The sequence below is a fragment of the Streptopelia decaocto genome, assembly GCF_964273445.1.
Source record: "Streptopelia decaocto genome assembly, chromosome: 1".
In the NCBI taxonomy this organism is placed as follows: Eukaryota; Metazoa; Chordata; class Aves; order Columbiformes; family Columbidae; genus Streptopelia; species Streptopelia decaocto.
Genome location: NC_138663.1, coordinates 128,304,199 through 128,316,806, shown reverse-complemented (window position 1 = coordinate 128,316,806; position 12,608 = coordinate 128,304,199). Strand labels below are relative to the sequence as shown.

Sequence of the window (12,608 nt, the reverse complement as noted above, 5' to 3'; positions counted from 1 at the left end):
CTGATGCTCACAGTTGTCCTCATCCACCACCTCCCCCCAGGCTAGTTCCCGCAAGATCTCCTCTTGCAGCAGAAGTGGTTCACCTGCTCATAAAGGGGAATCTGATCTTCCCTGCTTTCCACCCCAGCGTGTGAAGACAGAGCAGCAGATACACTGGTTCTCCTCAACAAAGCAGGCTGCGCTGCCTGCAATGGCTGTGCCAGCCTTCCCTGCCAGAGAGTCACAGCCCTTGGCAGAAGCAGGTTGTAAGGAAGAACTGGTCTGATTTTTTTTTAACATTTGCACTAACTATTTCAGGACATGGGTGGCTCAAACTCTGTTGTTGGCTGTTCTGTGCTTTAAGTTGCTTTGTAGGCGTCTGCTGGCTCACAAGGGGCTGAGAGCCTTGGTCCTGTTGTCACAAGCAGCTTTGGCTGTCAGGCCATGGCAGCTTGGTGGGGGGACCACAACTGTGCCTGAGATGGCCTGGTCCTGACTGCCCTCACTGTGGCTCAGGGACAGAGAGCAGGAGGGACAACACAGCACCATGTGCAGCATTACTGGCTGCTGCACCGGGTGAGTGATCAGGTAAACACCACTGAAATGCAGCACCTGGTAGTACATGCTGGGCTGTATTTTCTGTTTTTTGTGCTAATACTCTGGAGACTTCGGTACAGGAAAGACAGGGACATGTTGGAGAGAGGCCAGAGGAGGCCACCAAAATGATCAGAGGGCTGGAACACCTCTCCTGTGAGGACAAGCTGTGAGAGTTGGGATTGTTCAGCCTGGAGAAGGCTCCGGGTCACCTTGTTGCGGCCTTTCAGTGCTTAAAAGGGGCCTATAAAAAGGATGGGGGCAGACTTTTTAGAAAGGTTTGCTATGACAGGACAAGGGGAAGTGGTTTTTAACTAAAGGAGGGAAGATTCAGGCTAGACAGGAGGAAGAAATTTTTCACAATGAGGGTGATGAAACACTGGCACCGGTTGCCCAGAGAGGTGGTAGATGCCCCATCCCTGGAGACATTCAAGGCCAGGCTGGACGGGGCTCTGACCAACCTGATCTAGTTGAAGATGTCCCTGCTCATGGCAGGGGGTTGGACTAGATGACCTTTGAAAATCCCTTCTAACCTAAACTATTCTATGATTCCGTTACATGTAAGAAACTTAAATGCAGTGATGAGCAAGCATTGGAAAGGGACCTGCCTGACCTCAGAGGGCTGCTGCTGTGTGTTATGCACATTTACAGAACACTCCCTGCCCTGTTCTCCTGCCTGAGAGGGCTGCTGGAGCCTTCTCCCTCCAGGCAGGCAGGGCACCTGTGCTCCCTGCTCCTGGTTTTAACAGTGCCGGGTGCAGCTGAGGACAGGCAGGTCCCTGGAAAGCCTGCCTAATCAGGCATTTTGCTATTTGGCACCAGTGACTGCATCATGGGGAAGATGATTTTCAATCTGGTTCTGATCCAGACAGGACAGTATTGCTCTGTGTTACCTGGGGAACAGAGCCTGCCCTTGCGTGCACCAGGGAAAATAGCATAAGGCTCTTAGTCGGCTTCAGGGTGGATCGCATGGAGGTGAGGTCTGAGGGATTCGGTCCTAGAGGTTTCGCAAAGGTCCACGGAAGTTCAAGATGTCCTAATCATAAAACCACAGTGACAGTGAGAAACTGGCACAGTGCAAATGTAAGCAAGCAAATGTTTAAACAAATGTGCCAATATGATGACATGCGGATAAGAAAATGCACGTGTAAAATGAATGAATCAAGTTATGAAGTAGTATGTTTGAGAATTAGCTCCTTACATATGCCTTCTACATGAGGTCTGCTGTACATTTGTCCTGCCAACTTGAGGAATTTGTCAATTTGACTAAGGGCTGACAACCTGTAAGTAGGTTTTCTCTTCAGAATATTGTTTTGATTTTAGTAATCCACAGCTGATTCACATGGCGCTTGGTTTCTAAGAAGTAGGCTTGCAAAAAATCCCAAGAATTACTTCCATACGGTCGATCAGAGAGAGGGACAAATCTCACCCTGAAACATTCATCCGTCAGTGCCCCCTTGGAATCTGTTTCAACATGCTAACCCTGCAAAGAATACAAATCAAATCAAATAGCTTTTCTTAGCCATCTTTGTGAGTTTCAGCAATTTATTGGAGTCCAGGAACCAGTGTCAGTAACAGGATCTGGTGGGCTGAAGGCAGAGAGAAGGGATAGGTCCCTGTTGGCAAAAACTGGGCATTAAATCAGCTCTGACTGTTGTATTTCATTTCACTCAAACCATTGTGTTTGGACCTCTCCTGTCTTTGAGAACAGAGTAAGGCAAATCACACCTCATGCCCACTAAGCATGTAAATGAGGAGTTAACGAGAATCGATGAGCATGCCGCTACCTTGCAGCCAAGCTTCCTACCTGCGATTTCCCCATATGGTCAAGCACAGTGTTTACAAGTGTGAATACCATTTTGACACAGCTTTGTATATACAAAGCAACACTGATTTCAACAAGAGTCATGCCTGAAGAGCAGAATTATACCCTCTGTTAAAAGCAGAGCTGAAAGCACTACCTGTAATCAGTGCTGCTAGGCATTGTTATCCTCTGCTTTGGTTGTGGTTAGGCTTCATTGTAAAGGCATTAGCTCTGCTGGGATGAAATTTTATACACCAGATATGGTTTAGACTGATCTATTAAAAAATCCAGAAAAAAAAAAAAAAAAAAAAAGAGAAAAGGAACTTCTATTTCTAAGACTAACAGTAAGAAAATAAGAAGCTTTTTCTCCTTGTGCTGAGGTTGTGCTTATATATCATTATTGGGCTCTGGCTTGTTTCTGTGTTGGAACAACAAATCCAATGGTCAAAAAAACACTGTCAGGGATCCTGCTTTTTCTGACCCTGTGAAAAAATATGCCCATGTGTATGTTAAAAAGCATTAGGTGGTTTCAGTTTACATGTGCTCAAGTAGAGGGATCTGTACCAAAAGCCTCCAAAACCTCCATCTGCAGCAAGGTTGTGCTGGCAACCTGCGGACTAGCCACTCCTCATGTTGGAGTAGTTTTCTTGCCAAACACAACATTTTTTGGCAGATCTGCTTATTTAGAGACAGCTATGTATCTGTCCTTGCTGATGCATCCGCAGACATAGCTCGCTCTGGTGTACACACAAATCGGATGGCAACATGGGAAGTACAAATTCAGGGCTTTCAGGAAGCAAAGCTCAACAGGACTCAATTCCAGAAACCTGCCAGGTTGACATTTGTAGGTGGGAGGGGGAGTTCAGGAGAAAACAAACAAAAGCAAAAGCCCCCAAAGCCTAAAACAAGAACCAAACCTGAAAACACTTAAACCTCAAACCTAAATGTGTTGTCCAGCTTTGGTTTGTTTCTTTTCCCTTTGAACCTAAAAAAGAGTGATTTTCTGTAAGTGCGAGCCGTGGGACTTCCCCGTTTACATGGGTATCACACTTTTTTGATGGAAAACCTCGGACCGCTGGGGCACGGGTACCTTTTCATTTGTTGTGCCTTTCTTCAGAGGCACCATCCATCGCTGTGAGGCTCAGGTTAAGCCTGTCTCTTAAATTCAGCTGCTCTGCCAATATATCTCAAGTTCCATTTAGGGCGCTGGGAGAGGCAAAGACTGAGGGAGGGCTCAAGACCTAAATGTGCTCATGAGAAGCTAAGAGAGGAGACAAAGTGATCCTGTGGCAGAGGTGCTGTGTTTGGCCTGTTTGGCAGATGTGCTGCCCATGCCCGTATACATGCAGGTTCCCTCTCCAGCACCCCACAGCCAAGCTCTGGTTTTCACAAGTTTTCAGCCTCCTGAAGAAGGCTGCACCATGGTGAGGACCTTCAGAAGAAGGTTGCAAGCACCACCAGCAACTCTAAGATCGCCTTTGGAAATAAGCCTGAAGCAGATGGGTCTGGAAGAGCTTTCCCAAGCACCCAGGCTTGTCTCTCCTACTGTGGGAATGATATATCCCAGGGCAAGGTGGCACAGCGAGCAGTGGACACTCAGCATCACCAGCCCTGTTGGGCGAGCATGGCTTTGCAGTGGGCTCACCAGGAGAAGCATTCTCAGACTTGCTTCCCCCTTGCCCTGATGAGGCACTGGCACTGTCCATCTTCCCGCATCAGCACCCTGCTGTCACTGACAAGGAGCTTCTCCCGCTCAGCATCCATGCCCCTGCACACCTCTGGGTGCTGGCCATGCTGTTTCGGTCTCTCCCCACACAGTGGGCTCTCCCTCTGAGCCTGGCCCTCTCTGCCCTGTCCTCTGTCAGCTTGGCAGGGCTGCCCAGAGCCACCCCTTATGCTTGCTGCATGCCCACCCAAAGGTGTCTTTCAACCAGCTGGGAAGATCTCATCTGTGGTCACCACCTTCTTTTTCTCGGTTACACTATGGTGAGGACTCATCATCAATCAATCAAAACTCAGCTTTCTCTCTAATTTCTGAAAGACGGGGACAAGCTGGGAGCAAAACATCTTACAGCTTCTCTCTGTACATGCAATCTTGTGCTTTGTGCTGCTGACTTTCATCTTGTTTCCCTAATTTCAGTCCTTGGTGCCATCAGCTCTTCTTGTGCTGTGGCCTGAGCAATCTCTGCAGTGACTGCCATTCAAATCTGAGTGAATCTTATTAGAGCTTGTTTTCCTGCTGGGTAAACAAGATCACCCTGTTGAGGAGCATTATTAATAACCCCTTTCCACCCTGCTTGCTTCCCTTGAGGCACAACTTCATGACACCCTTTCTTTTGGTAAATCCTTACAACGCTCACGTTAATCCCGTTTCTCCAGCTTAATGGCTTTGCCTGTAGCACTGTAAGGACTGCCTTTCTGAAGTCCTCTGTCTACATAGTCAATTATCTTATCAAAATAAACCTACTTCGATTGCCTGGAATGAGAAAGCCTTGGTAAACTCATTTTGCACTTTATCTCATTTCCCATTTACCGAGGTCAGGCTAGCTGGCTGCTTGGAGATCCCAGCTCACATACTTCTCCAGCCTGGGTTTCTTAATTATAACAATGACCTTTGCTATGCTCCTTTCTGCTGGTAGAAATTATGGACTGTGCTTTCACATACCAACTCCTGAACCTGGGGTTTATATTGCCCCTTGTTTCCCCCTAACCACACATACAACCACCCCCTTTTCAGCAAAGAGCGCAATCAGCTCTTCTAGTTTGCCTCCTCCTGGCCATGGCACAGGGCACCTACGGGTTCCTCATACCAGCCTCTTTTATGGCTGGACACATTTGTGTCAGTCCAAGCGTGGCCTCACAGGTTTCACTATCACAGCCAAGACAACTTAAGCCACGCATGGCTAGGTTACATCAAAGCGGCTGGCATGTCAGGGATATTCAGTGGCAAAAATGAGAAGGCTCTCGAGACTGAGGATGGGATATGCAACATTTCACTTCCCAAGCACAAGTCCCAGTGCAAGCAGATGACTGAACAGCATGCGAAGAGACCTCACACTCCTCTGCCTCTTACAGCCCCCCAGCTACTCCAGAACGATGGCTACTTTGACAGATTGGAGACCAACACATTTCCCATACCCAGCAAATGGCTGCTCTGACACAAAGCCTGACTCCTGAGTTCATGTTCTTGTCATATCCGTGTCAAACAAGAAGCGGTCCTGTGCTCCCGCTGCTGAGGGTTTGGGATAAAACACAGCAGAGGGGTCTTTGATACAGAACAAAGGTGCAAGTGTTGTTTTCTCCTCCGCTCCAAGCAGAAGTGACTGCTCCGAGGCAGTGCAGAGCCACAGTTGTTGGGGCGTTACAGACCACAGCAATATTGGACCTACAAGAGACTCAGCATCCTTATTCCCACAACTCCCTCTGTCTCCTGAAGCTGGGATTTTCTTAACTTTCAGCTGACTTTTCACAACCTGAGGTTTGACATGTATCACCAATCAAATATGTCTGGTTTTTGTTTTGTTTTCTTTTCTTTTCCCAAACCATATCCCCTTACACTGTCTTGCAGCTTTGTGCAGCCACATATCTGGCAGACCAGTGACAAACCATCTCCCCCCATAACTCAAATGCTATCTCAGTTTTAAGAGCAAGAGATTTCAAAATTAGCAGCTTCCTTTTCCTAGTGATTGCTGCCAAGAGCTTGCCCATCCTTTCTGTCAGACCAAGGCTGGTGTGAACACACCAGAGGGCTAAACACAGAGGTGTCTTTGGTGGACTCCTCCAAAGCCTTCATTCCCCTATGAGTCTGGGTACAGGCATGGGGTGAGGGTGAAGCTGGAAGAGGGGAGACCTCTTGCAACACCTCCCTGCTCCTCCTGCCAGGACTTCTCCATGCATCAAGACAATGTCACCATTGAATTGCATCATGCAAAATACGCAAGTACAGAAAGGAAGAAGGCAAATATTTTTAAGCCTTGTGAGAGCAATGGAGAAAACAGAGCATTTAGTGGTCTTGTTCACATGTTCCTCTTCCATGACACACTAGCACTTCCCAATTCTCTGAAATTTAATTCATGAAAAATCAAATGCAGAAGTAACCTTTCAAATGTCGTGTTTTGCTGTCCCTGAGCCCTCTCACACTAATTCTTATACCACTTGGTTCTTTGGGTAAATGGCCAAAAATAGGAGTCATGCTCAGGAACAGCGGTGTTTTAGAGGGAGCTGGTGAAGAAACAGCCAGAAGAGAACAGCAGGAAAGAAGGCTCAGGTCACAATCCAGCAACAGAGAAATCCCTGTGGTGGAAAATAACCACCCAACCAACTAACTCAAAGCCACCACAGGGCTTTTCCTAACCCACCATTTTGCCTAGTCTCAGTTTAAGTCATTCAAGCTAAGGAAAGTCACCCTTCAGCATGGCAGGTTCCTGGTGCTATTAGCGCTCCCCAATATGCTAATAAGAATTTCTGAGCACCGTTCCCATCCACCTGCTTCCCCAGACCTCAGCTAGTGCCTCCACCTCTTCCTCACTCACATTGAGCTCTCATGCCTGTACACAACCTGCGATTTCCTTAGACAGCTTGAACACACTTGCAACTTGCCGGCAAAAGAAAAAGGAGACCCTACTCCCCAGTGTTGTTCCTTTCCCACCCTCATTTTTATACTCTCACCTTCATGTAGCTCTACTTTGGCAGGATGGAGGGCCAAACAGGCTTAAGGCTGCAGGAGGATGACCCTCATAGTAGGAGGAGGATGCATGCAGTAGGGAGGATGGAAAGCTGGAAGGAAAGAGGAGGAGCAGTAGTTTTTGCAGAGGCCCAGTAGTGAATTTGCATCTGCTGTAGCATGGAAGCACACCTCGCTTGTGAGAACCACAAGTGCTTGGTCACATCTGCTGCTGTTGCAAAACCAGAAGCCTCAGCACAGCTACTGTCAGGACTACGAGATGCACTGTGCTCTGTGTCCCAGAAGGCTGAACTCCCTCTCCTGTGGCTGTTCTTCATATTCCTTGAACCTGACACATCTTTTCTACAGCACGGCCTGCAATAATATTCCCCAGATCATATCTTTTTATATAGAAAAGCGAAACACGCTTTCAAAGCAGAAAGCACATTTAACACTTCAGACATTGTTGCTTCTGCAATACAGGAAGAACATGACATTTCACAACCTACAGCATGATGAAATCTCCTCCCGTCCCATCTCCAGGCAGTTGGCCATGCTTAACCCACCACATCCCTCTAGGACTTACCTTCATCGGCAAGTGCCAGGAACCTCCAAATTTGGCCTGCTAGTGGCTGTAAGGTAGAGTTGAGAGGGGGCTGTAAGGCAGGCTTGGTGGGCCCCTCACAGGCATGACACCCCTCCAATGGGCTTCCCTAGACCCCTGATACACTCAGAAATGGCATGGTCGCAACCACCAGCAGCTTGTGGAAAGCAAGCGGCAGAAGGGACAGCAATGCAGGCCCACAGATGCCTTCACCCTGCAGGTGGGGAGCACAGTGCCAGTGCTGGCGCACAACCGAAAATGAAAATGTCACTTGATTTACATCAAGGAGCAACCGGCCTGCCAGCCCGGGAGCCTCAGATCCACTGCTTCAGCCAAACCCCAGAAGCACAGGCACCAGTGAGGTTTGCTTCGTGCATGTCCCCAGGCTCAAAAGCAGGACTTGTAGCCTCCTGGGGAGGTCCCAGTCCCCACACACTCCTGTCTACCCACAAGTCAACCATAAAACCCAATGGAGGGGCAGTAAAGATGATTCTGAGGTTCCTTTTGCTAGATGTGGACATGAGAGAGTTGATTGCAGCCCTCAGCTCACCCAGGAGATGTTCCCTTTATCAGCGACCTTTCTGATTGTCCCAAGTCAGTATTGCAGTGCCTCTCTCTGTGGTAAAGCAACTACCCTGCTTACTTCTTCTAGTCTGCAGACTTACAGTTATTTGAAACAGCTAGACTTAGTGGTTTGTGGGGGTTTTTTGTATTTTTTGAATTTTTCTTTTAAAATCTGTGTTAAAGAGGGCTTTTGGAAGCATCCTGAGGAGAGTGACAGGTGCTGCAATGCCCAGATCACACTTATTTTCCACCGTTTGCCTTTTGCCCTGGGCAGTGAGGCAGATGCTCTCTTGGACAGTCTGTGGAAGGAGGTAAGACCGGACAGAAAGAGGCAGATATTTAAGCGGTGACATCTGGTTTCTTGATTAAGAGGCCAAAGTCCAGTATTCTCTGAAAACAAATTGGTCACCCAACAGCACCTCCTCTGCTGCCATCTCCAAAACTTGCTTCAGCCAAGACCTTCAGAACTTCTCGCACTATTCCCCAAATATGGCCATGCATGATCCCATGTCCAGGCAGAAGAACCTCTTCGCAACTGGCTTCCCCTCAGGCACAGGCTGAGTTTGCAGGAACACTCTCTCTTTCGTCAGCTGTGCTTCCCTGGACAGGACAGAGGAATGCAAGGGCCTCCCCGCATCATTACCACGGGAAGACAGGCAACAAATGAGGGTCACCACCTCACTAGGGTCAGCTGGAGAAACCAAGGCAGAAAGCGTCCTGCCATGCCTAGGGTGAAGGAAGCGCAGAGCCCGAAGCAACTGCTGCTGCCAGGTGCCCATCTCCTGCTGCCAACATCCAGCCAGGGTGAGGGCAGCAGCCCCGAGCATCCCTCTCGTGTGTGTGTGGGGTCATGCCCCACTGCCTCACTAGCAATCGCCACCCGGGCTCCCCGCAGTGAGCCCGCCAGGTCCCCGGCAGACCTCACGTGGCATTTGCTGCCCCTGTTTTGAATCTCCCATTACAGCGTATTACTATTTACTGGCCAGTGACAAAGAGAGACACGCACCTGGGGACTGAGAATTAGGGTAAGCCCACAAATATTCCCCACTCAGAAAAGTGCCTGCTGGCCTTACAGAGAAAAAAACACTATTAAAAGAATGAGAGACTGTTAAGAGGTTGGCATTGGTCCAAAAGGAACATGCTTGAGGGCTCCAGAAGGTCCCTTGGAAAGTCGCCTTTGAACCTGAGGGGCAAACAGAAGATGAATAGGAGAGGTGAAAAATGAGAATTCTAGATGTTATCCTGCAGTCCTGTTTTGGGGGCAGCTGTAGGGTCTAGAACAGGGGCACTTTCATTTTTAAGAGGGTGCCCTGTGCATTTGTGATGTTCGCCTTTTTCCAGCTCTTGGTCTGAAGGTCTCATGTAGTTCTGAGGCAATGTCCCACAGGGTCTAAACCAGTACATAGCTCCAGCAGTGCAGTGCTACCCTTCACAGCCCCTCCAAATAGGAGCCCTCAACTCTGGGCTCATCTAGAAAGGCACTTTTTTTTTTTTTAGTCAGAAAGAATTACCCTTTTTTTCCAGATGAATATGAAGGAAAATTCTGAGTCTAAGCGAGTGCTAACCACAGTGTCCAACACATGGTAGGGGCACATCAGTGAGCTGCTCCAACGTGGTACTTTCCAGAAGGCATATCCTGGCCATTGGTCCACCACAGCCCAAATTTTCATTAAAAAAAACCCAAACCCCAACAAAACAAAAAAAACCATACAAACAAACATAAACGGCAAAAAGAGAGGTCAGTGAGTCTTTAACTCTTTGCATGGCTCAGCACCAGAAAGCCACCCTTGCCAAGCAGGAGTGGTCATGCCCATCTCACCGTGCCACAGGGTGAGTCAGGGCAACGTTGCCCTGCACCATCTTGGAGCTGGAGGTGCTCCTGGATGGAAGGCGCTCTCCTCACCCACTTCGTGGGCATCCTGTGGGACTCACACAAGGAGATCCCTTTGACATCAATGCATGCATTCAAGCCTGAAAACTGCTGCCCTCCCCACCCCGTGTTTGCAGGTTTGCTCATTGTTATCTGCCAGCGAGGAGCCCTCGAAGTTTTTCCATGACACATCTCACATGTCACTTAACTCCATTGTGCATCTTGGTTTCAGTTTTTAGGAAGCTGAAAGAGCTCAGGAACCAGGAAACAATGATGACATCCAAAGACCTCAGGGCTGCAGGCATTTTGTGCTGATGCAGAGACATTCTCCCACTTTCCTGTCCCTTTGAGGAACCCTGCAGCTTTCCTCTATGTTCTTCTGCCCTTCCGGCTGCACTAGAAATCCTTCCTCAGATAGCAGGAGGAGTCTACCCTCTTGCAGGTTCAAAGCTTAGGAGAGAAAAACCCCACTTTGCTTTTAAGCTCTGCACCAACCTGAGTAAATTCAGAGCTGTTCTACATAAAACAGAACGAAGCAGAGAAGCAGAAAAGGTCAGCAGGCACCACTGGCAGTACTGAGACACCAGCAGCTTCTTTTCCCACTTCCTTTTCTGTTACTATTTTCTCTACCAGGTGCTTCTCAAAGTCCATGTCTGCAACAGAGTGCAGAGGAGCAGCAGATTTCAGAATGGGCACTGCATACTGAACCTCTGCAGCCGCCGGGGTGGGTGCTCCCGCGCAGCCCTGTGCTCTCTGCTACCTGAAATTCCCCAGGGCCCTGTTCCAGCCCCCCGATCTCACTTGTCCCCAAATTCCCCAGGGACTCTGCTCTGACCCAGTGCTACATTCGTGATTGCTCTGAAATCCCCCAGGGTTGCAGCTCAAAAACTACCACCACTTTCTTTCATAGGCAAGGGGGGGATTTTTTTTTCCCTTCGTGTACCTTCTGGGGTGAACCAGAGCTCTGGAGACCTGGCGTGCAGCACGACAAGCAACCGCCATTTGGTAAAAATGTTCGGCCTCCACAAAACGCAGCGTGAACATGCTCAATCCTGTTTTTTCACTCCTGGCTCCTGCTGCTGTCCTTTCCCTGCCCCTTCAGTAGATGTCCTCAACCACCTAACCACCACCACCACCACCCCTGTTAAAAAGAAAGAATAAAGCAAGGCAATGGCATCACCAAGCCCCTCAAGATGCAATGTAAAGCAGTACCACTGGACATAGCAAAGACTAGCCATGGTTGGGCAGAGGCTGGAGTCACCCAGGAGCCAATTTGGGCCATGCTGGGGGGCCACGGGGATAGCGCTGCCCCAAAACACCGAGAGACAGGGCAGGCACATCACAGAATCACAGAATGGTTGCGGTTGGAAGGGATCTCTGGAGATCATCCAGTCCAACCCACCTGCTAAAGCAGGTTCACCCAGAGCAGATCACACAGGAATGTGTCCAGGTGGGTCATGAATGTCTCCAGAGAAGGAGACTCCACAGCCTCTCTGGGCAGCCTGTTCCATTGCTCTGGCACCACATGGTAAAGAAGTTTCTCCTCATATTCAGATGGAACCTCCTGTGCTTCAGTCTGTGCCCATTGCCCCTCATCCTATCATTGGGTGCCACTGAAAGGAGTCTGGTCCCATCCTCTTGACACCCACCCTTCAGATAGTTGTAAGCATTTGTAGGAAACAATTATTTTGCAAATATAATAGGCCCAGGCAGGATCTCTCAGCAAAGCATATTTTAATAACGATTTTGCAAGACCGGCACACCTAATAGGGCAAAAAGGCCCTGCTTATATCCCCCCAAAATGCTGGCTGCAATTTCCCTCCCCGTTCCCCACTGGTTGGGTACTTCAGGGTTTACAGACTATCCTGACACATCCCTTCTCCTTATCAATCTATTTAAGATATGGATTCCTGGTACTTTGGCTACACTTCCCCTAAATTAACTTGTAAATACAGGTACCAGTATATATTCTGGGAAGAGATTGTGTTTTACATCAAGAATTCATAGTTTGATGTTTCTCGGTCCTTCCACCTAAATTAACTTGTAAATACAGGTATCAGTATGTATACAGGTGCCAGTGTATTCCGGGAAAAGACTGTTTTTTACATTAAGGATTCATAGTCTGATGTCTCTCAGTCCTTCCCCCCTGCTGGGGTCAGGTGCCAGGTCCTCAGTTATGCAAAAACAACAGTTCTTTGTTAAATGTTCCTTACACATTGATGAGATCCCCTCTCAGCCTTGTCTTCTCCAGGCTGAACAGACCCAGCTCTCTCAGTCTCTCCTCATAAGTAAGGTGCTCTAGGCCCCTAATCGTTTTTGTAGCCTGGTAACCACTTAAGGCCCTGCTCAGGCTGCAGTGAATGAGCGCTGAAAAAGCATGGGGAAAGAGAAACCAAGGCTGAAAAAGATGGGGACACCTCCCCCCTGCCCAGTGCAGACCCGCTGTGCTCCCACACAGGAGCCGGCTGCCCCAGCTGGGACTTGGCCAAGGGGAGCGGGGCCACTCATGAAACTAATGAACGGTTTCAAT

The 12,608-nt window shown here is 48.7% G+C and overlaps 1 protein-coding gene across 1 annotated transcript in view; it reads right to left on the bottom strand.

Moving 5' to 3' along the window:
* LOC309439653 (T-lymphocyte activation antigen CD80-like) overlaps window positions 1-7,088 on the bottom strand; it is a 41,482-nt gene extending 34,394 nt beyond the window's left edge. Inside the window, exon 1 of the mRNA XM_082052491.1 lies at window positions 7,046-7,088. Coding sequence (XP_081908617.1) covers window positions 7,046-7,051 — 6 coding nt within the window. The 5' untranslated portion in view covers window positions 7,052-7,088. The remainder of the gene's footprint in view (window positions 1-7,045) is intronic.
* Window positions 7,089-12,608: the final 5,520 nt, after the last annotated feature.